Genomic DNA, 25,634 nt, shown 5'->3' with positions numbered 1-25,634 from the left:
CCACATTTCTGAACAAAATTTAAATTCCACCAGCCACTATGCTGAGATTTGAACTCAGAATATTAGCGTGGGCCTCTGGGTTACCAATCCAGTGACATCACCACTACTCCAGCAACAACAATATCTTCTGTCCAAAAAAATGGGTCAGTGATTATGATCTGACATAGTGGGACCGAATATTTGATGTGGACAGCTGTAAGGTGCATGGCTGAAAGGTGGGCTGCTGTTCCTCAAGATTCTGTGGAGCTTCACTAAAGCAGAGTAGGAGGCAGAGGGCAGACAGGTAAAAATAGGAGGAAGGCAGAGTTAAAATGACGAGCAATCAGAAATTCACCATCACCTTTCGAGACTGTTCCACAAAATGATCACACAATCTGCTTCTGCTCTCTCCAGCATAGATGAGAGCACATCCTGAACAAATATGATGTATATGAAGTTCAAAGAATTCCTGTCCACACGGAAGGACTGTGTGGTGACCTGGAGAGTGGGACATGAGGGTGGGAAATGCAGGTGTTGCATCATCTGTGCTTACCTTGGGAAAGAAATGGTGTGGTTAATGAGTGGACCAGGAGGTCATGAAGGATGCAGGGAAGGAGAGAGGTAAAGCACTCAGTGAACATGGCATACTGGAGGTTCATTTGCAATAATAATGCTATCTCCAGGGACTGCGCTGCTTCCATGGGCTGAAGCCTCTGTTACTCTGCCTACCATAAGGTTTCGGGTCTTCGCTGTTTGCTCTACCTACATGGACCACCCCAATTCAGATTCTGCTGCACCTCTATCTCTTAGCTTATCTAAGAGTGACTAAGAGGATATTCACTGAATGTGGAGGATACGGAGGTAGAGGATGAAAACATGGAGAAACCGATCATGGCTCTAAAAGGGGTGGGGGGGGGCAAATGTGCGAGAAATGAAACATACATCATTGATGACCCGATGAAACATGGGTGAGGAGAATCTTTGGGGGAGGTAAAAGGAAGTCTTGTCAGAATAAGAGAACCTGTCATCAGATCAGATGCAATGAAGACAAAGTAACAGGAAAAATAGAACAGATTCCTTGCCAGCAACAGTATGTGAAGAAGTATAGTTGAGGCAGTTGATGAAGTCACTGAGCTCACCCCAACATGGTCACCCTCTCCCTAAGCACCTACCCCAACAAGCACAGGATATTTGTGAATCAAGTAGGTTTTGTAAGTAGGTTACCCTGGCCTTATTGCAATCTTCTGGTCAACACTGAGTTCAACAATTTCTGTCATAACATCCAACCAATTTTTATTTTGACAGCATCTGTTGGTGGCTACATCTGTCTTTGATACATCTCATTTTCATTCCTTCTCTCACTTGCCTTGCACCACATGTTCTTTGTCGTATAATCTCTCCCATATTCCACCTTAATACACATCTTTCCAATATCTGACATTTTTTCCCTACCCTCTCTGCATTTCCCTGTCTTACTTCAGATATGCTAAGTCACAAAACATTCCCAAGTCTGATTGAGAGACAGACTGGATCAGTTAGGACTAAATCCACTAGAGTTCAGCAGAAAGCAGTGGGGATTGGGGGTGGGGACGCTCATTGAAACGTATAAAATTCTAACAGGACAAGACAGTTAAAATGCAGCAAGTATGTTCCCAATGACTTGGCGTTCAGAACTAGGAGTTAGAGTTGAAGGACATGGGATCAATGACTAACACTGAGATGAGGAGTAATTTCTTCACAGAGAGAGTGTTGAGCCTGTGGAATTTCCTAACATAGAAAGTGGTGGAGGCCAAAACATTGATTGTTTTCAAAAAGCAGTTGGGTATGGTTCTTAGGGCTAAAGGAATCAAAAGGCAGGGGGTGAATTTGGGGTGGGCAGTCAGTTGGATGGTGAGCCACGATGATACTGAATGGTAGAGCTGGCTCAAAAGACTGAATGGCCTACTATTACTTCTGTTGTCTATGTTTCTGCGTTGTATGAAGGGTCAGCAACTTAAACTTCTAAGTTAGCCACTGGGATCTAAAGCAGCTTGGGAACCTGAAAATGCCAACCAAAGAATCCCAGGCAGAGTTGGTGGAGGTGGCCAATCAAAAGGTTGCTGATGAGAGCTCCATCCCATTAGTGGTGATGGGTTGGCTCCACAGATTGGCCAGCCAATCAAAATGTCTGAGGCTCCACATTGGAAGAGCTGGATGCCGCCAATACAATTAGGAGAACTAGTGCATTTCATGGAAGTGACCTCAGACAACACTAAGAAATGTGAACAAATATGTGGCCAGAGCTACCAAGCTGTTATTTTTGAGGCTCAACAGGGTAGTTTGTGGCAGCAGCTTTGGCTCTCTGGCATTAAGACCATAAAATGTAAGAACAAAAGTAGGCCATTTGGCCCATCAAGAATGTTTTGCCATTCAATTAATTCATTGCTGATCCGATAATACCCATCTTCAACTTCTTGCCTTTATCCTACAACCCTTGACTCCCTTACTGATGAGAAGTATGTCTATCTCAGCCATACATAATGACCCATCTTCTACAAACTTCTGTAGCAAAGATCTCCATAGATTCACTACCTTCTAAGTGAAGAAATCCCTCCTCATCTCTGTCCTAACTGGGTGACCCCTAACTCTGAGATTATGCCCTCTGAGAGTAGGTTCTTTATTCAGGGAAACAATCTCTCCAGATCTACCCTGTCAAGCTCCCAAAGAAACTTTTACATTTCAATAAGATTGCCTTTCATTCTTTTGAACTCAAATGAGTCCAGGCCCAAACTTCTCCACCTCTCCTCACAAGACAATACCTCCACACCGGAGATCAATACAGAGAACCTTCTCTTGACTGCCTCCAATGCCAGTGTATTTTTCCTTGGGTAAGGGGACCAAAACTATTCATACCATTCTAGGTGTGTTCTAACTAGTACCTTGTATCATTTTGACCATACTTCCATATTTTCAGGCATCATTCCCTTTGAAATAAATGTCAACATTCAATTTGCCTTCTCTAAAACCTGCTGAACTTGGATGCAATTTTTTTGTGATTTATGCAAGAGTACCCAGAAATCCCTCTGTGCTGTAGTTTTGTACAGTCTATCTCCATTTAAAAAATATTCAACTTGTCTACTTTTTCCTGCCAAAGTGCATAAAATCACAATTTCTTATATTATATTTAATCTGCTACGTTTATTCATTCATTTATTTGTCTATATTCCTCTGCAAGTTCTGTGTTATCCTCACCACTTGTCTTCCAACCTATTCCTGTATCGTTCACAAACTTGACATGGTATATCCAGTTCCTTCATCCAAGTCATTAATATATATTGTAAATAACCGTGGTCCAAGCAATAATCCCTGTGGCACTCTACTAGTTACAGGTTGCCAACTTGAAAATGTCCCCTTTATCGCAACTCTCCATTTTCTATTAGTTAGCCAATCCTCTATCCATGCTAATATGCTGTCACTTTGACAGCCTTTAGCCCCATTATTTTCCCTCACTCATTTTTTTCCTCTAATGATATTTATTGTATTTATTCCCTGCCCACCTTTTGCCACTAGATTGTTTAGTATTTTTGGAATTCTAGTAGTTTCTACAAAGACTGAGGCAAAGTATTTATTGAAATCCTCTGCCATTTCCTTGTTTCCCCGTTATTATTTCCCCACTCATTCTTTTCTAGTTTACCCTCAAGATTGATTTTCTTCCTCTACGTTTTTTTTGGTCAACTTTTGAGGGTTTTTAAAACTTCCCCAAACCTCCAGTTTACTGCTAATCTTTGTCACATTGTATGTGCTTTACATTCAATTTAATACTTCCCTGGTTAAGTATGGTTGGTTCATCCTCTTCGTAGTATCTTACATACTCACTGAGATATGTCTTTGTTGTGAGTCATAAATTATTTTATTAAGTAACCACCAATATTCCTCAATTATCTTCTCTGCTGAACTCTTTTCCTGGTCCATTCTAGTCAACTCAGTCTCATTGCTTTGTAATTCCTCTCAAAGTTTAGCACAGATGTGTTAGAGCAAACATTCTTACTCTCAAACTGAATGCTAAATTCTACAATAATATCGTCGCTGTTTTCCAGGGGAACTTTTACTCAGTGTTCATAAATTAAGCCTGCATCATTACCATGGGTTGGTTCCACAGCATATTGTTTTAGGAAACTGTCCCAATATATTCTATGAATTCTTCCTCATGGCTATCTCTCACAATTTGATTTTTTCCTATCTGTATGAAGATTAAAATCACTCATGATAAATGTTCTGCCTTTTCACATGCCCTCATCATCTCCTGATTTATTCTCTGTCCTACAATACAGTTAATGTTAGAGGGTCTACAGTCTATTCACAGCAATGCTAATTTCCCCTTGTTATTACTTACCTCCATTCATAAGGTTAATGTGTGACAATCCTGGAGTGCTTGGATTGGTATCTGAGGAGGGGTCTCAATAGGCATTTAATTGGCCTCATTAAGGACCAATCTCTGGTGGGAGAGCAACTGTCACCCTGTGCCTAACAACAGCCATGGAAACAGGCTGAAGGTTGGAACATGACAGCAAGCTAGGGTACCATTCAACTGTGTACAATAATTATCACACTTACTGCAAACTCATTTCTGCTGCTCTGTGAAATTTCAATCCTTAACCCTGTTTTTCTCTTCACCAGTTCTGCCAGAACTGCTGCGTACTTCCAACAGTTTCTGATTGCTGTCTGAGGTAATTTCATATTTTGGCCCCTAACATAACTGCAATTAAACCTTACCATCTGGACTGTGTTAAATTTATTTTTTGACATTAATATGGAAGAATTATTACTGACTTTGTAGCAGCTAATGACCTTATTTACTGAAGTTTGAACAGTTTTTATTATTCCTGCTCTTGCAATTTTTCTTGAATTCTTTTTCCTGCGCTAACATTCAGGAAGAGTTTCATAGTTAACACAGTCACCGCAGCACAGCAATCATCAAAACAAATATGATGCCGTAATATCTAATCAATACTGTGAGTACACAGGGCTATAGCCATGATACACCTCGACCACTAGTCACCAAGACAAAACTAGACAGACATAGAGTCAGAGGGTTTTTACAACACAAACATGCCCTTTGGCCCATTATGACTTCACTGGTCACCAAACATCCATATATGCAAATCCCATTTTCCAGCTCTTGGCCCATTGCCTTTTATGCTATGGCATCTCTCATCTAAATTGTTTTTAAATGTCTTGACGGTTCCTGCTTCTATGCCTCTTTTAGGCAGTGAGTTCAGATACCCACAATCCTCTTTTTATTCCCTCAAATTGTCTTTACCTTAAAACTGTGCCACTTAGTTATTGACCCCTCTACTAAGGGGCAAGGTTTATTCCTATACACCCTGTCCCTGCCCCCTCAGAACTTTGTATACTTTGATAAGATATGCCTCAGCCTTCTCTGCTCCAAGAAAACACCCTCAGCATGTCTATTCTCTCTCTACAGCTGAATCACTCCAGCCTAGACGTTATCCTGGTAAACTGCTTTGGCACCAGATGGATCCCAGGAATGAAAGAATATGAATTAGAATTAGATTTACTGTCATATTCTCAGAGTGCAGTCAAAAGTTTACAAAGTCGTCATTTACAGCATCATCTTAGGTATAAAGGTACTTAGGTACAGGATCCAAGGAACAGATTAGAAAAAGAAAGAAATAAAAATTTCAGCATAACAGTCCTTCAAACAGACCATGCTGGAGCTTGCCTCCAGTCCGCGCTGGGCCTTGCCATCTGTCCATGTCAGGACCTCGCTGAATGCAACCGAACTCAACAGTCAATGGCCCACCGAGTTCCCAAATCCCGGCTCTGGGCCAGGAGTCCTCAATCCGGGCATCGCCACTGCTGCTATCGACACTGCTCTGGCTTCTCCACAATAATTATAAATTAACCATGTTGCAAACAACTAATGCAGTGGGTGAATAAAGAAAGGGAACCAGCTCTTTCCTCCTCACCTAGGTATTCAATGATATGGGCTATCCCATGTGGAAACCAATCAAATCAGGGAACTTGCTGGGAATCTGAATGTAATAATCTTAAACTAATTTTCCTATTCACATTAGCCAACTTTGTGTTTGTACCCTTATATTTGCCTTCAATTAAGTATAAAACTCCAGTCTTATGCCTACTCTTCTTTCCCACAAACAAAATGTAAAATTCAAATGTATTATGCCTCTGCTAACTGGAGAACCCTTTACTATGATGCCTGTTTGCATATAACCAGGTCTAAAATAGCCAACTCTCTGGAACAAAGATAATAAAGTGTGAAGCTGGATGAACACAGCAGGCCAAGCAGCATCTCAGGAGCACAAAAGCTGATGTTTCAGGCCTAAACCGTTCATCAGCTCTGATGAAGGGTCTAGGCCCGAAACGTCAGCTTTTGTGCTCCTGAGATGCTGCTTGGCCTGCTGTGTTCATCCAGCTTCACACTTTATTATCTTGGATTCTCCAGCACCTGCAGTTCCCATTATCTCTGAACTCTCTGGAACGAGCTGCTTTAGGAAACTGTCCCATGAATGGTCCAGTAATTCATCTTTTAGACTACTTCACCAATCAGATTCATTCCAACTATGTGCAGGTTAAAATCACCCATGATTATTGTCTTAGATGAATTAATATTTATGGAATAGCCTGCCATATGAAGTGATGGAAGCAAAACCCCTCAATTACTTATGAAACAGTTCAATGTTACATGATGAAGACTGCAAAATCTTTCGGGATGGATGAGGAAGAAGGCCAAAAGAACTGCAGAAGCTGTAAATCAGGGACAAAAACTAAGTTGCTGGAAAAGCTCATCGGGTCTGGCAGCATCTGTGAAGAAAAAAAAGAGTTAACAGAAGGGCCTGAGGAAGGATCACCGGTCCGGAAACATTAACTCCGTTATCTCCTTCACAGATTCTGCCAGACCTGCTGAGCTTTTCCAGCAACTTTGTTTTTGTTCCTGAAGTAAGAAGGCCTTTTTCATCCATGTTTATCTTGTTATATCGGATTGTTAAACAAGCAGCTAATTATATTCCCGAGCTACTCAAGCAGCATAAGATTTTATTAACCTAATTCATTTCACAGACAATGTTTTCTAAAAATATTTATCTATTTGAAAGATAGACTTTTTTGGCAGCCTGTTTAGCAAGCTGTAAATAATCATTAATCACAGATATTCTCAGATGTATAGAGAACCATACATATATCAGTGCTGACTCCACGGAACAAAACACCACAGTGAATTTTAGAAATACATTCCTGGTTAAGTCACACTGAAAGAATTTGCTAAGTAAAATCACCCTGAGAGCAAACGAAAGCCTTAAGTAAAGTATCCTTCTGATACATTTCTGGAAACAAAAGCTTATTATTATTAATACTGTTATTATTCATTCACGCAAGTTCGAGTGACCATCTACATAAGCATCTGTGTCCTCCAGTGTTTCCCAAAAGGGGCGACATTCCAAGGTGAGCTTAAAAAAGGCACAAAATCATGACTATTGTAAATTATCAATCATAACATCAGTTTCATTTAGATAATGGTAGAAAATTGCATTCAATTTTTCATTAATGCATTTTCTCTTAGAGTCATATAGCTCAGAAACAGACCCTTCAATCCAACCAGTCCATGCTGACTATAATTCCAAATGAAATTAGTCCCATCTGCTTGCTGCGGGCCCACATCCCTCCAAACATTTTCTATCCATGTACATATCCAAACCTCTTTCAAACACTGTAATTGCACCTACATCCACCACTTCCTCAGGATGTTCATTCCACACTCAAACTACCCTCTGTGTAAATAATTTCTCCCGAGTGTCTTACTTAAATCTTTCTCCTCTTGATTTAAAAATGGGTCCTCAAATCTTGAAATTCTCCATCCTAGGGAAAAGACAACTACCATTAACACTATCTACACCTCTCATTATTCTATAAACTTCTATCAAGTCACCTCTCAACTTCCTACGCTCCAGTGAAAAATGTCCCAGCCTATCCAGCCTTTCTTTATAACTCAAACCTTCTATACCCAGCAAAATCCTGGTTAATCCCTTCTGAACCATCTCCCGCTTAATGATATCCTTCCTATGACTGGGCAACCGGAACTGGATGCAATATACCAGAACAGGCCTCACCAATGTTCTGTACAATCTCAACATGGCTTCCCAACTCCTGTACTCAAAGGACTGAGCAATGAAGACAAGTGTGCTAAATGTCTTTTTAATTACCTCATCTATACATGATGCAAACTTCAAAGAATTATGCACCTGCACTCAAAAGTCCCTCTCTTCTACAACACTACGCAAAGCCCTACCATTAACTGTATAAGTTCTATCCTTGTTTTCTGTTACCAAAATGCAATACCTCACATTTATGCGGACTGAGCTCCATCTGCCATTTTTCATTCAAGCGTTGGTGAGTTGCAAAGTGCTTAACAATAAATGAATGGAAAGCAGAGGGAGGGACAGTAACCACAATGGCCTTTTAAAGATGGTGTAAGCACAAGGGATTCCTCTCTTTCTACAAAATGGCGAGTGTTAATGAGGGACCTTTGGTAAGATACGGCAAAAAAACCAGCTAGGCCTCGAGTGAAAAATCCTCCAAAAAACAAGCTGCAACTGGCACTTAGCCAAGACAATGTAAGGTTCAGCCCCAGGAGGCAGTTCCAAGAAAAAAACACAGCCTCTCTCTGGATGGAGAGTTTGTTTTTTCATTTTTCACATATCAATATTATCCACATTGTCAGCATTTTAAAAATCCGAATCATTCCTCTTCGTACATTCTCATCTCCAGTTTTACGAATTTTTCCTTATAAATCAAAGACACGAATCCTCGAATTATCCTTGTCACTGTTCTTTGAATTCTACCCTTTACGTAACTTTTTTTTCCCCAAGATAGAGTGCTGTAAGTTATATTCAGCATACCCTCAACAAGGTTAGCATTACTCAGTTTGAGTCATGGTCAAAAGCCCTTGACATAAAGCCCAGCATATGATTATTATCATTGATAGTATCAAGTCAGTATGAAGTTATATCAGTGTGTGATCAGTTATCACATCACTGCTATCCGATAACCTTCACTGCATAGCCTTTAACTTAGCCTGTAGCTCAGATTGATTGGACAAAATATCTAACATCTGTGTGAGTCCTATGTAAGCATCTTTACATTATCTCTACTTAAATATCCTAAATTTCTTCCAGTCAGTCTCCTAACTTACAACCTTATTAATTATAGCTCATGTAAATGGAGGACGTGATACCTGGTGGTATCATCACTAGATCATTACTCAGGGACCCAAGCAATGTTCTGGGGATTCATGTTCGAATCTTGCCACGGCAGATGGTGAAATTTGAATTCAATAAGCATCTGGAATTTAGGAGTCTAATGACAGCCATGAACTCATTGTCAATTGTCTGGAAAAACCCATCTGATTTCACTAATGTCCTTTAGGGAAGGAAACTCCCATCCTTACCTGGTGTGGTTTACAAGTGTCTCCAGACAAACAGCAATGTGGCTGACACTTAACTGCCTTCAAAGGAATTGGGGAGGAACAATAAATGCTAGTTTGACCAGTGAAACCGAATCCCATGAACGAACAAAATAAATTTTGTTGCTATATCTTATCTGTAAGCTGTGTTCATCCATTACCCATGAACTTTGTGATCTACACCCAGCTCCTGATGGATTAAATTTAAAATTCTCATTGTTGAGTTTAATCTCTCAATAATCTCACGCTTCCTGTCATTGATGCCATCTTTTGCCCTACAATGTTCCCAAATCTCCATGTTCACTCTGGTCACTTCATCATTTCACCATTGACAACAGTGCCTTCAATTGTCTACCTCCCAAGCTTTGCTGTGTGAACTTCTCTACCGCTATTCCTTGTTTGGTCCTTCCTTAAAACCCAGTTTTTGACCAACTTTTAGCCACGCATGTATACCTCCTTCTTACATTTGGTGTTCATTTTTGCATAATTCTATGAAGTGCTCTAGGATATTTTTGAACATTAAGGCATATGGAAGTACAAGCTGGCTTGAAATTTAAAAGTCTGTTGCTCAGTCAACTGATTATTCCAGTGAGCATCTCAGTCATGCAGATTAGGAAAAATACAGGTTTAATTTATAAACTGTTGACTTACTCAATTTTAACCAGGAACATTGCAGGAATTGGGCATTTGTCCTTATTATTTCAGAATTAGCAAGAGAATCCCCTGTGCTACACAATGACTCACATATATATGGATGTTTACCGTCAAGAAGATTGGGTTTACATGTGATGGTTCACTATTGGAACTAGTAGATTCATACATGAGCTAACCATACCTGGCTCATGGACTGGACCAAGCTGCATCTTCAGCCTCTTTGCTCACTGTCATTGTGCTCATACACTCTGAGCCTAACTGGAGACTCACATCCCTGCCCTGCCTTACATTGCCTAGCCTTTTTGCACTTTGTCCCCTCATCAAAACAGACAAGGTTTATACCTTTATTGTCTTGCCTTGTCATTTTGCGCCATCACGGGGACAGGAAGATTGTCATAATTGTCATTAGGTGTCAGCGAATTCAAGGAGGATAGTCTTCGGTCAGGGTCCTGACAGTAAGTGAAAGGTAGCCTCTAATACTAGTCCAGTGGCTTGAACATGGTCAGTCAGTCACTCAAGGCAGTCAGAGTCATGATGCTCTCCACCTGAGGAATGAGAAGCCAACATTTCACCACTCATCTTGACTCTTCCTGCCCTATTGGAAGTTGGTTTCCTTCTAGACAAACAGAGATGTGAGTGTTAAGGGGAGTGAAAGTAGGTGGTTCAGCTATTACTGTTGATTTGGTGGGGAGGTCTCCTGAGTCAGTGAGTTGGCAGCACAAAGGACAAGCAGGGTTGGTAGTATCAGGGTTGGGCTGGGTGAGAGTAATGAATGAAAATGTTGCAGGCAATAGTGGAAGTAGTAGAGTATGAGCCTTGCTAGGAGGTGAGCAAGGTAGCAAAGAAAGAGTGAATGTAAAGTGTTGTAGAGAAATTCACCAATGATCTCCAGACAGCACCTTCCAAACTCATGACCACTTCCATCTAGAAGGACAAGGGCAGAATATGTGGGAACGCCACCAACTGCAAGTTCCCCTCCAAGCCACTCGCCATCCTGACTTGGAAAAAGATCGCTGTTCCTTCATGGTCGCTTGGTTAAGATCATAGAAATCTCTCCATAATGGCATTGTGGGTCAACCCACAGCTGGTGGACTGCAGCATATCACAAAGGCAGCTCACCTCACCATCACCTTCTCAAGGGTAACTAGGGACAGGCAATAAATGCTGGCCAGCCAGTGATGCCCACATCCCACAAATGATTTTAAAAATTGTGGCATTTACATTGGTAGAGCGGAGAAGGTAGATAATTGAAGTTTTTCCTACATTGTTGGGCATTCCTCCTAATGGCTGAGGATAATGTAACCATTCACAAAGCTGGCATGGGCTGGAGTTATGGCTTCCACCGTGATCCTGGGGAGGAGGAAGTCCTGTCTCTCAACACCCTGTCCAGCAGAATCCCCAAATCCCTGATGGTAATCTTTTCTGCCACAACCAGCCAAATATCAGGAACTGTGCAGGATAGCTCTGGACTAACAGTGCTTGCCTGGGCACACAACAAGTTTTCAAAAAATGGTGTGAGTGCAAGGGTTGTCAATGAATTCCAGGACATTGACTGAGTGGCAAGTTTTTCTGGGAACTGTGCATGGTAAGATTTGGCTTGAATCAGACATGAGGGATGGCATAAAGGCAGGATTGTAGCTAATGGGGTAAGATAGGTCAAGAAAGTCTGCAAGGCCACAAGGCAGAAATCCCACCAAAACCCCATGTAATTTGGCATAACCAAAAAAGCATAAGTTTCAACCCTAATTTTCTAGAGAGTAGCCATTGGCTGAAGATCTTTTCATGGCATATTTGGTTTTCAAGTAGGCTGTTCCATTTTTGGACATGAAAAGTTTGCTTCAGTTGTGACTTTAAAGCTGACTTCATTACGGTTGGCAGTATTTCATGAAGGTCAGTTAGCTCAATTGGTTACAGTCTGGTGCAGAATGATACCAATGGCACAAACTTCAATTCTCGTGCCAACTACGGCCATTGATGGAAACTTGTCCCATACCTTATACAGAATGGTGCCCTTCAAGCGATAAATCCACTCATCTCCCTCTAATAAAGAGAGATGAATATGAACCTTGTGGAGTAAGGCTAATTATTTGAGATCATTTTGTTGAATTCACTGTGAAGATCTCCATAGGTATAATATAATACAGGCTAAATTAACATCCAGTTCTGTCTGGAGAAATAAGATGCTCTCCAGGTTTATTAATGGTTAGCTGCGTTAAATTAAGTTATTTAGGATGATATTTACTGCCTCTGTTTAACAAAAAATCGACAGCAAGATGGTTTAGGGCACTTGTTTTTAATATTTTTACAATTTGCCACCTTCAAATATTTGGTGATTGTAAACTTTGCAATCAGAAACTCTAAGTGACTAAAATAAGTTTTGTGTTTAAACTACCAAAAATTACTCACACCTGTAGTTGTTTTGACATTTGCATCAGCCTTTGCAGCTCTATTGCTCATTGCTTTAACTAACCAAGCTCGTATGAGGGTAACATCAGGATTTAAAATCTTCAATTTCATTTTATCCCATTCAACTGCCACTTACAACTGAAGGTCAAAAAAAATCATTAAAATAGAAGTTGACTCAGAAAATTGTAGAAATCTGTGACTATGCCCATGAAAAGTGATTCACAACAAATGTTAATGCACACCATCTCTGCAATTAAACTCAATAAAACATGGTTCATTGTGTGAAAGATTAGTAAATCCACTTACTGTGCAGGCGAAGAGCCCGAGCGTGACAACAACATGAGAATTATGAAGAGAAATATCATGAAGACAGCGAGACCAACCCAGAATGCTATTACGATGGAATCTGGAGGTGGAGAACAACAATCTGATAAAATGTGCCACCATTAGAAGTAACACAGCAGTTAATACCCTGTGAGAAAATAGTTGTTAATGGAACATTACTAAATAACACACTCAAAATTGGTGTAAGGTTTACACTTAACTGAAATTTGTTATTCAGTCGGGACAAAACAATTTCCAAAGCACTAGGGATTTCAGTACTGATTACATCCTCTGAAGCAATTGCTCAAGGCATTTTAGTTGCACTTAAAAGAAATGTTTTTTCATCAGTGGTCACTTAAAAAAGGGGAAGAACAGCTTTTTGTGCCTGATATTGTGAAATCAGTGACTGAGAGGCAAAGACCTAGAGGTAATGAGTTCAAATCCTGCCATGTGTACAGTTGGATGAAGGAAATAAAAGTCTGCCTGCACAGTCTGGGTGGACAAGTGAATAAATGCACCTTGAAGAGCAGAAACATGGGAAGGAGGGTGACACAAACTCAATGGCAGAATGGAGGCTGACTAATTCCATGGATTACCGATTGGGAAAAAGGGGCAAAACAGCTCCAGAGTGTGCACTGCCATAGAACTAACAGCTTGCCAAATTATTGCCAACATTACACAATGCAATATCAAACTATTGATGTTAATTTCGGAATTTAAAATTTGAGGGTCACCAATACTTTGGGTCAGCTGACGTCCAGTAAAATTAATCGTGTCTTGTGGCACAGTGCATAGCATTGCTGCCTCGAAGTGAGAAACTTTGAAATCACATCTCACCCCATGTCTTCCTGGCTACAGAAGGTGTATTTATAACTTGATCGAACAGAATAAGTATCAGCCTGCAAATCTTTACCTTTCAAACCAACGGCAAGAATTAAGAGCATGAGAAACTTCTGAATATCTAAGTGATGGAAAGAAGGTCGGGCACTCTACCATTGCTAGCCAAAGCTCCCGATTGCAATTTGTACATAGAAGGCAGCTACGTGCTGCACAACCTATACTCCCTGAGCAAATTGTAAGGAAAAGTTAAATGTTAAACACTTGTCTCCGAACTAGTGAGTTATAAGACAATCATAAAGACACCACTTTGATTGGGGCAACACATCTATCCTAGGACAAGCCAAACAGAGACACGCACAAGAATTCCTAGAAGCAAGGCATTCCAACCGGAATTCCATCAACAAACACATTGATTTGGAGCCAATCTACCATCCCCTGAGAAAAAGAACAGGAAATGACATCACCAACCCAAGGAAACCTAACCAGATAAATAGAAAGGGGACATAACACCAGCGCTTCGTCGGAGGCTCACTGATGATGTTACCTAGAATGGTGACGAAACGTCTGAAAACGAACCTTCCAGCTCAGCGAGCAAACTCACATCCAGACAATCATAAACAATGAATTAAGAAGTGAATTTTTTTAAAAAAACTGCAAATCCCGGGAAAGCGCAGGTCGCTCAGCATTATTACAAAGTTTACCAACAAAAGGTCTTCGTCAGAATTGCTGATTGTGGGCAAGGCACGAAGTCAAATAGTTAACCATTACTGAATGCAGGCTTGCAATCTTGCCAATACAATAAGCACTGAAAAAGAACGTTTCAGTAAATATATTAAAAATGTACAAGATCGTAACGCATTCAAAGAAAGCTGAAGTAGAGAATATTCCGACTGATTGCCCAGATGTGAAGACTCCCAGCTAATATGATGAAGGCTTGCAATAGAAAAGAATATAAAAATTCTGGGTACTTTTGAATGTTACTTTCCACGGAAGCCCCAATTCCTAGTCCAGTTGATCCCAAACTTGGTCAAAAGTATAGATTTTAGAGCGCGTCACGCCTGAAGGAGGGAGGGAGGGTGAGAGGGGAGAGCTTGAGGGAGAGAACTCCAGAAGCAAGCGTCCAAAGAGCAGATTAAGACACATTATTTAAAGACAGTGTATAGGCCAGGATGGGAGTTGCATTGTAAATCTGTGGCATCAGGGCGTCCCAAGCGTACAACATGTTCGGGTCCCTAGACCTGACCCACATTTTGCACCTTCAACATCCTATACTTTCTGTCCTCCCCTAAATCAAAGATTCAAGGAGAGGGTCAAACATTCGCGGTATCCAGAAAATGTTCCGATTTAGCAATAACTGGGGCTATCGCTGTCTCTTTCACCGAGGTTAAAATATCAGTTTGCGTTATAAGGTAAAGTTTGTATTCGAGACAACGGTCGCTCGCATCTTGGTGGGTATAAATGTGAATGAGCATGAGTCCCACTCAGTGACACAGCTCTTCCAGGGTCTCGGTGTGATCTCCTTATTAGCCCGAAGTTTTTGAGAGAAAAAAAACCTGCAAACCTGGCACACTAAGAGAAATGCTAAATGGAGAGACTTACACTTGTTTGCTTTGAGCCCTTCAAAAGAAATGTCCAATTCATAATATTCATATTCGTATTCATAAATTTGACCGTTCATCAACGATTCCTCGGAAGAGTTTTTGGACCCCGCCTGAGCTCCAATCTCGGTCATGCCGATATCCGGACTCTAAGGGAGAGAATGCACAGAGCGCCGACCAGACAGACACACCATACAGCGAGAGGACTCTATCCCTCTTCAGCTGCTGCTGGTCACTGTAATTCGATGAAGCACAGTGCCTGAAATCCCCGACAGACTGGATAACGCTCTCCCTCTGCTGGACAGCTTTCGGTTCGCAATGCTCAGTAAGACACATCATTGCAACTGTCCCTGAGAAAGTTATAGCGCAGAAAAACGCCATCCAGCCCATAATATACAGGCAGCCCATTCTAATCCCATTTTCCAGCACCTAGATCCGTACCCTATCAATTTATAGCTCTTAGGATTCAAACCTTTTCTTTAAAAAAACATTCTGAACATGAGAGATGGTAGGAACTGCCGATGCTGGAGAATCTGAGATAACAAGGTGTAGAGCTGGATGAACACAGAAGGCCAAGCAGCATCAGAGGAGCAGGAAAGCTGACATTTGGGGTCTGGACCCTTCTTCAACAGACTAGACCCGAAACGTCAGCTTTCCTGCTCGGCCTGCTGTGTCCATCCAGGTCTAGCCTTGTTATCTTACATTCTGAACGTACTACACAGTTCTCTGAAAAGAAACTTCAGTCCAAAATTTTCTTTTCACAGCATTGGAAAATAGGGTAAGGAGCAGTCAGTTCAGTCCCTTAGTCTGCTCTGCCATTCTAGATCTTGGCTGTTCATCTACCTCAATGATATCCAACAACACTTAGTCATATTATCCCCATATTCCTTGATGTCATTGGAATCTAGAAATGTGTCGATCTATGACTTGAATGTGTTCAATGACTGAGCTTCTAGAAATCTCCAGGGTAGACAATTCTATAGATTCACTTACTTTCTGGGTGAAGAAATTCCACTCGCTCTCAGATCTAAATGCTTTACCCTTTTTCGATACTTTTTTTCTCACTCTAGACCACATCTATCCTGTCTAGCCCTTTAAGAGCTTTTTAAGAATTTTCATTTCAATGAGATCACCCATCATTCTTCTAATCTTCAGAAAATCCAGGCCTGGTCTCCTCAATCACTCTCATAGGACGGGTTCTATGGTCCCTGGAATTAGTCTGGTGAATTTCCACTAAACTTCAAATGTCCAAAAGATTCCTTAAGTAATGAGGCCAAAACTGCATTAACTATTCCAAGTCCAGTCTCACCAAGATACTGTACAATTGAAGTAAGCCATCTACTTTCCTAGATGGCTAACAATCACATTAGCACTTCTATTATTGTGAATGTCTTTTGAACTAATTTAATCTGTTACCCCATGTAACCATGGCTGACTTAAGGTTGATGTGGATGCAAAATTCCAGTTGCAGATGTTTTGTACTAGTCACAGTAATAGGTATAGCCTTAGACTAATCATTGAAAAGCAAGACTCATTGAAGTATTTTATCTGGTAATCATCAGGACATATCAGGAATCACAAAAATTTATGCTATAGGAGAACTCTATTTGACTGAGGTATCACTGTGGGGAAAGTAGTGGAGAATGATATGCTCCTCAAACTCCCAGGTAATATAAAGGTGGTGCAAGGCTTGAACATACTCCTTCCATTCATAGAGAATGGGCCACTGTGTATAAACATGTCAAGCAAAATAAACATGTTATGAGCTGGGATAACATGTGAGAAGCTGGATGAACACAGCAGGCAAGCAGCACCAGAGGAGCAGGAAAGTTTGACATTTCAGGTCGAGGCTCTTCTTCAGAAATGTTTGACATTTCAGGTCGAGACCCTTCTTCTGAAATGCAGAAATGTTATGAGCTGGACTATCTGAAATTGGTTGCTACTGTAGTGATTGGTCAACTCAAGATTGTTCAACAGAGGCAGTCCAATTTCAGAATCACATCTAACAACAAATATTTTGTTGTGGGATTTGAAAGCAAGGACTAGTTGAATACAGTCTGTTCTTTTCTGTTACTGACAAACAAAGGAGCTTTTTTTTATTTGATCAGCCAATTATTGATGTGCACCAGCACTGAAGTTGATGCACAATGTTGCTCTCAATTGTGTCATAGGCAGAACCGCTTTTTGGGCTCTTAGTGGAAAATGCCATTCATATAGCCACTGCATGTAGAAACCTGAAATGACTTGCTTAAACTTTTGTCCAAATTTTGGAAATACCTTGCTTTTCCAGGGTGCAAAGCGACTGATGAAGGTAGGCTTGTAGCAGTGTTCAACCTATTAGCAGATTTCCTAACTAGCACTCAGAGGAAATACAAGCGGAATTTTTAATCTAATTGGGTTCCTTCAGACTCAGATGATGCCAGGAATCTGTGTTCAGTTTTAATGACTATATATATGTCCAAATAAATGCTGTAGTTATAGGATTGTCTTTAAGTCCATCAGTCACTGACATTTTGGTCAAACTCCATGAGCAATGTATTTTTAATTGTGTAAAGGCTAACATCCTACCTCCTGTATTTTCCAATACATTGGTGACACATACAAACTTTGAATCTGCATTCACATATAAAAATTTCCTTATGTAATATGCTTCATTCTGCATTCACATTCATTTTAAATTAAACAGATTCATTTAAATAATTGTTTTTTTAATTCACAAGCTGCAGAATGTTATGTGAAGACGTGCATTGAGATTATTGATCCAGTGATATAACCATTATATATGGATAAGACTCAAAACATTAGCACTGTTTCTCTCTCAATACCTCCTTACCTGACCGGCTGAGTTTGTCTTTTATTTTTCGTTCTTATTTCAGAATTCCAGCCTCTGCTGTGTTTTGTTTTTATACCACCACACTACTGTTCCTTTACAATTAATGAAGTATTTTCTAGGCATAGTCAACATTGTGAATGTAGGAAAAACAGCAGCCATTTTGCACATGGATAGGTCCTACAAATGCTAAATGCTAATAAAAGAATCTGGTTTTAGATATTGTTTGGTGGTGGGAACATTAAATGTTAGGCAAAGCTCCTCCAGTCTTTATCAAAATAGTCTACCAGATGACACCTCTGACATTCACTGGGTTATACACTGGACATTTCAACCTAAAATATGTGCACAAGTCTCTAAAATGGAACTTGAAAGCTTTTGAATCAAAGAAGAGAATGTTGAACTTTGACACATGTGGGCATTGTATAACCAATCAACAATCTTCATCACACAACTTCATGAGAAAATTTTGCCTGCTTTATCTAAACTACTCATATGCTTCACCCAATACCATTAATGTTCCAATGTTGAACTCAGAATCCTTGCCAATTTCATCTATCTTACAACAACTCCAAATACAGCTGACTAGTTGTACAAATTCTGATACCAGCTCCTCACTGAAGTCACAAAGGCCTTAAGCTAACAAATACTACTTGTTATCATTGTAAAATACAGATTTTGGAAGAACTACAAAATAAATAAGTCTCTTCTTCTTTCCCAGCTAAATTGAAGTAAACGAACAAAAAAGTGAATGCAAAATATGTTTTTAGAAGTACAATTTCCTCTTAAAATAAGCTTTTCTTTAAGTTTGCAACAGGTCAACCTATTAAAATTACAGTAGCAGATGGTGAGAGAATGTCCCAAGTCTGTAGTTACCATACAGTTCGGACAAAGGTTTGTATTCGGAGGGCTTGTTGCACTCTTACAGAGCCAACCATTTTTTATAATGTTAGTCAGTCTCATGTTTTGATTGTATACTTTCCCACTGGGTTTGATGGCTTCTATTGCAGGAGACAAATTTTTTGTAAGTCAGCGCAGCTCCAACATTGTTTGTCAATTACCGGCAATGCACCAATCTATTCTTATCTTCTAAATTGTCATAGCCTTGAGTTGGACACTTACTGGTTTGCTCTTAAGTTTAAGGGTTTAGAAATAAACTATTCTGTGAACACTTCACCAGGCTCATGCAGTTCCTCTCATATGCAGCAACGGAAGAGACCCACTTGTCAGAAAGTTAAAGCTGGATCAGTTAGAACAGCAAGATCCAGCTGGATGCAATTAATAAAACCATGCATTCAAAAATTGTTTTGAAGAGAGGCCCTCTCGTTATGGCTCAATCTTTAATTACAACATGCCAGCCACATGGACTGGAGAGGTTTCAGCTGACATGGTATATAAGGTGTGATATTCAAAAAGGTTTCCAAATTGTTGCACAGCTAAGCATATAAGAGATTATCATCATACAGCATTGGTTCTAATTCAGCAGCCCAGCAGGTGAGGCAACCTACAGCAGGTGAGGGATTGAATTCTCAGCTATTTTAACAAACCAAGTTAATTTTATTTATAAGGGTCATTAACGAAAACAACTGAGATTTGAAAAACTGGTGGAAGACCTATGTGACCTTTCTAGACTTGATATTCATTCCATTCAGGCATTTATATGGACAGTGTGGACGCCTCTTGGATTAAGGAGGAACAGGGTGGAGCTGCCCTGGCCAATCAGAGGTTTTATTTTTGGAATCCCCTACAGTGTGGAAACAGGCTCTTTGGCCCAACAAGTCACATTGGCCCTTAGAGCATCCCACCTGGACCCATCCCCCTATAACTCATTTAATCTATACATCCCTGAATACAGGCGATATAGCATGGCCAATCCACTTAGCCTACGCGTCTTTGGACTGTGGGCAGAAACCGAAGCAACCAGAGGAAACCCAAGCAGACACGGAGAATGTGCAAACTCCACACAGACAGTCGCCCAAGGGTGGAATCGAACCCTGGTCCCTGGAACTGTGAGGCAGCAGTGCTAACTACTGAGCCACCATGCCACCCAGGTTGGCAGCTTTCGAATACAAGCTGCTACCGAAGAGGGCGGCGGTCACTGTTAGTACTACAGTGGGGACTTCAATAGGGATTAATGATGGATCCCTGGAGGAAGTTATGTGAGGATCAGATTAAGAATGTAAAGAGGAGCTGCCACTGGTGGGGTGAAGGGAGTGTGGAGGTAATTGCTGGGTGTGGCATCCCAATACCAAATCCCTCAATCTGGCACAAAGAACCCGAAAGTGTTTGCCAGATCATCTTCCTGGATGTTGAGATCCTAAAATCTGCTCATTGAATATCAGCAGCTGCAGGTGATATAGGGGTGGCATGGTGGCTCAGTGATTAGCACTGCAGCCTCACAGCACCAGGGACCTGAGTTCAATTCCAACCTCGGGTAACTGTCTGTGCGGAGTTTGCACATTCTCCCTGTGTCTGCGTGGGTTTCCTCCGGGTCCTCCAGTTTCCTCCCACAGTCCAAAGATGTGCAGGCTAGGTGGATTGGCCGTGCTAAATTGCCTGCAGTGTTCAGGGGTGTGTGGGTTATGGGGGATGGGTCTGGGTGGGATGCCCCAAGGGGCAGTGTGGATTTGTTGGGCCAAACAGCCTGTTTCCACACTGTAGAGAATCTAATATCTAACACGTATTTTTATTTGTCTCTTGAATGTCAAATTAAGGGCTTCAATTGGCCTCCAAGCAAGTAGACCTCCCTCAAATCTCCCTAACCTGACTTGATTAGAGGACCCACAGAATCTTTAACCCTCACCTTCCCACTTGATCACATGGCACACCCAACTCCAAATTCACCAGCAGCAGACATTGGGCGTGAAGTTCCACCCATTATTTCTGTTTCTCTCCACAAATGTTGTCTGACTTATTGAGTATTTCCAGCATTTTCTATTCTTAACTCATATTTCTAGAAGCTGCAGTATTTTCCTTTTGTAATTTTCTTTAATATGAAATTATTTCATGGCCTGATTAGTATGCAAGCATCTAATATAGTTATCTTAAACCCGCTTTTCTATTTTTTTAGAGGGTTAACAAATTTATTTTAAATGTTTCTCATATTCTATGGCATAATGGTTATCCAACTAAAAGTACAAATGAAAAGACACAATGGCCAAAGTAAATTCTCTCAGTCATTCTGTGGCTCCTTTTGCTCAGGTAACCGTTTGCCTTTTAGTCTCTCCCTATTATTCATTAAGAGTCATTTAAGGAGCCTGTGCAAGCTGCCAGAAAGAAACCTTGCCTGAAGCAATCCATAATGTTGTTGTAAAATTGAAGCCAATGGATGCCTAAGTTCACTCATTTCACTTCACCTCTGTTTCAACCCAATGCTAACTCCCAGTTTCTGGATGACTTTCACTTCTACATGCCATGCCCGTCCATGACCAATTATTGCTGTTTCTGCATTCCTCATTCTATACTTCATTCAATTTATATTAAACCCAAGCAACCTTTTCTGTTACTGATCAGTTTTTATTTTTAATATAATCTTCAAACCTTCTACTTTTATGCTCAATATTAAGCATGTTTCCACCTGCAGAATTTAGCCTTGACAGGTGTGGAAGACTGTTAGAAAAGAAAGCAGTATAAACCAGCCATTTTTTAAAACTGACTTGTGGAACATGGACATTGTTGTCCGGCTAGCATTTGTTGCCTGTCCCTAACTGCTCTTGAGAAGGTGTTAGTGATCTTCCTTCTTAAACTGCTGCAGTCCATGTGCTATAGGTATACTCACAATGCCATCAAGGAGTGAGTTATAGGATTTTGACCCAGTGGCAGTGAAGGAACAAGTCAGGATAGTGAATGACTTGGAGGGAAACTTGCAGATGGTGGTGTTTCCATTGTAACTGCTACCCTTGTCCTTCTAGACAGAGGTGGTGAAGGGTTTGTAATGTGCTGCCAAATGATCTTAGAATCCCTACAGTGTGAAAACAGGCCCTTCAGCCCAACAAGTCCAAACCAACCCTCAGAGCATCCCACCCAGACTCATCCCTGTATAAACCACCTAATCTACACATCCCTGAACACGACAGGCAATTGAGCATGGCCAATCCACCCAGCCTGCACCTGATCTTTGGTGAATTTCTGCAGTGTATTTATCTTGTAGATAGTACACATTGCTGTTGCTGAGCAATGATAGTGGAGGGTGTGAGCCCTTGTGGATGTGGTGTCAATCAAATGGGTTGCTTTGTCCTGGATGGTGTCAAACCTCTTGAGTGTTGTTGGAGCTGCACTCACCCAGGCAAGTGGGGAGTATTCTAACACAATCTTGACTTGTGCCTTGAGGTAGTGAACAGGCTTTGGGAGTCATGAAGTGAGTTACTCACTGCAGGATACCTAGCCTCTGACCTGCTCTTGTATTCACTATGTTTATGTGGTGAGTCCAACTGAGTTTCTGTTCAATGATAACCCCCAGGGTGTTGATGCTGCAGGATTCAGTGATGCTAACACCACTAAAGAGGCAGTGGTTAAATTGTCTCCTGATTGAGATCATCATTGTGTGGTGCAAATATTGTCCAGAACTTGTTACATTTGAGCATTGACTGCTTCAGTATCTGACGAGATGCAAATGGTGCTGAACATTGTGCAATCATCCGCAAACATCTCCACCTCTAACCTTACGATGGTGGAAGGTCATTGGTAAAGAAGCTGATTATGTTTGGGCCTTAGACACTACCCAGAGAAACTCCTGCAGGTTGAGATGGCTGACCTCCAACAACCACAACCATCCTCTTATTTGCCAGCTACGACTCCAACCAGCAGAAAGTTTGCCTCAATATCCATTGATTCTCACACTCAGCTGAAAGCAGCCTTGGTGCCAAGAGCTGTCATTCTCATCTCTGGAATTCCACTCTTTTGTCCATGTTGGAACCAAGGCTGTAATGAGATCAGGAGCTGAGTGGCCCTGGTGGAATCCAAACTGGGTGTCACTGAATAGGTTATTTCTGAGTAGGATAATAAAGTGTGAAGCTGGATGAACACAGCAGGCCCAGCAGCATCTCAGGAGCACAAAAGCTGACATTTCGGGCCTAGACCCTTCATCGGAGAGGGGGATGGGGTGAGGGTTCTGGAATAAATAGGGAGAGAGGGGGAGGCGGACCGAAGATGGAGAGAAAAGAAGATAGGTGGAGAGGAGAGTATAGGTGGGGAGGTAGGGAGGGGATAGGTCAGTCCAGGGAAGACGGACAGGTCAAAGAGGTGGGATAAGGTTAGTAGGTAGGAAATGGAGGTGCGGCTTGGGGTGGGAGGAAGGGATGGGTGAGAGGAAGAGCAGGTTAGGGAAGCAGAGACAGGCTGGGCTGGTTGTGCGATGCAGTGGGTGGAGGGGACGAACTGGGCTGGTTTTGGGATGCGGTGGGGGAGGGGGAGATTTTGAAGCTGGTGAAGTCCACATTGATTCCATTGGGCTGCAGGGTTCCCAAGCGGAATATGAGTTGCTGTTCCCGCAACCTTCGGGTGGCATCATTGTGGCACTGCAGGAGGCCCATGATGGACATGTCATCTAAAGAATGGGAGGGGGAGTTGAAATGGTTCGCGACTGGGAGGTGCAGTTGTTTATTGCGAACCGAGTGGAGGTGTTCTGCAAAGCGGTCCCAAGCCTCCGCTTGGTTTCCCCAATATATAGGAAGCCACACCGGGTACAATGGATACAGTATACCATATTGGCAGATGTGCAGGTGAACCTGTGCACCTCTGCTCGGCTGGGTTAGATTTGTCCTTCTATTTGAGTACAGAACATACCTGGCCAATTTTTCAGATTTCCAATGGTAGAAAAAGCCATTCAGTTACATGCTATAGCATGTCTAAATATATATTTTAAAAATTTGTGATTAATATTTTTGTGATGCAGTGATAACACCCTTACTTTGGGATCAGGAGGTCTAGATTCAAGTCCCAACTGCTTCAAATTTGTGTAATAACATCTCTGAGCAGGCTGATTAGAAAATTTTTTAAAAATTCAAGGAAATTGTAAAACAAGCAAATATTAGCAGTCTCTAGTGATGCAGTGGTATATCCCTACCTCTGAGCCAGGAGACCTGGGTTCAAGTTCCTTTGAGACAATAAGGACTGCAGATGCTAGAACCCAAAGTCTATAGCTGTGAGGCTGGAAAAGCACAGCAGGTCAGACAGCATCTGAGGAGCAGGTAAGTCAGTGTTTCAGGCTGAAACATTCACTTACCTGCTCCTTGAATGGTGTCTGACCTGCTGTGCTTTTCCTGCCCCACACCTACAGAATCTGGGTTCAAGTTCCTCCTGCTTTAAAGTTGTGTAATAACACATCTGGACAGGTTGATTTAAAAATATCTATCTATGTGGATTAGTCCTTGCCTATCCCTCCCTCACCTTGGGGTGTCATTATACTGCCCTTAACATGTTCTGCAATTTAATTGGAAACATGGGTGATTTCGTGATGGTAGATAACAAGTCAAAAGTAACACAGGTGAAGGGAAAACACCATTCAGTTATGTGATAGAATTTATATATATATAAGAAATATGAGCAAAATATATACTGGTGAATTATGAAAATTTGAAAATTAGATTTATTATGCATGTTTTTATTGGAATGATAAAGTAAAAAATAAAAGCGGGGACTGTCTGCTGTTTACAAAAACACTAAAAGCTTTCAAAAAGTAAAGATTTTCAAATAAAGAGATTGTTTATGATCTCAATGGCTAGATAAATAGCCTGACAGTTCGAAAAGACCTAGTGGTGAAGTATGCCTAGCAATAGCCTCTGGTTGATTTTTGATTTCTGTTTATTCACAGGCTTGAAAGTTGGTCAGTTGTGGATAGATTTGCAAAGAAGCAATGCTATCTCCCTCTCTGAGTAACAATAAAGCCTTTAAAAAATGTTAAAGAAATAGCTCTGTGAAGTATGAGATAACAAGGTGTAGAGCTGGATGACCACAGCAGGCCAAGCAGCATCAGAGGAGTAGGAAAGCTGACATTTTGTGTTGACAGCCTTCTTTTCTGGAGAAGGTTCTGGACCCAAAACGTTAGCTTTCCTGCTCCTCTGATGCTGTTTGGCATGCTGTATTCATCCAGCTCTACACCTTGTTATCTGTGAAAGAATAGTTGCCTGATTCTGATTTTATGTATTTTCCATTAACAATTTGCAGAGCAGATAAGAGATGATTCACCAATCTCCTCTCATGGGTGGTGATTGATGTCAGTTATACTAATTTTATCAGTGGTGAATCAACATAATAATTGTCAAACAAAAACATCACCCATGCAATGTTTTGCAAGAGTCAGCATGAGGTATATTAATGCACGAAGTTCTACCAGATCTTTAAAACTGTAAGCATAACTGCAATAGACACTCATAAATCCAAAAGAATTCCCTAAGACTGTAGGATACACATGCAAAATTGGGCTATTTGGCCCAAACAGTGTGCTCCACCATTCAATCATGGATGATATGCTTTTAAAATCTATTCTCCTGCCTTATCCCAACAATCTTTGATCCCCTTACTGACC

The 25,634-nt window shown here is 41.1% G+C and overlaps 1 protein-coding gene across 1 annotated transcript in view; it reads right to left on the bottom strand.

Annotated features, from left to right (window-relative positions):
• The window catches only part of LOC125456773 (melanocortin-2 receptor accessory protein 2-like), a 34,493-nt gene extending 18,974 nt beyond the window's left edge, over window positions 1-15,519 (bottom strand). The window contains exons 1-2 of the mRNA XM_048540173.2: window positions 15,281-15,519; window positions 12,824-12,923 (exon numbers count right to left, since the gene is read on the bottom strand). Of these exons, the coding sequence (XP_048396130.1) occupies window positions 12,824-12,923; window positions 15,281-15,413 (233 nt within the window). The 5' untranslated portion in view covers window positions 15,414-15,519. The remainder of the gene's footprint in view (window positions 1-12,823; window positions 12,924-15,280) is intronic.
• Between the last annotated feature and the right edge of the window lie 10,115 nt (window positions 15,520-25,634).

This window comes from Stegostoma tigrinum, chromosome 12, assembly GCF_030684315.1.
Source record: "Stegostoma tigrinum isolate sSteTig4 chromosome 12, sSteTig4.hap1, whole genome shotgun sequence".
Lineage (NCBI taxonomy): Eukaryota > Metazoa > Chordata > Chondrichthyes > Orectolobiformes > Stegostomatidae > Stegostoma > Stegostoma tigrinum.
This window is presented reverse-complemented; position numbering and strand designations above follow the sequence as displayed.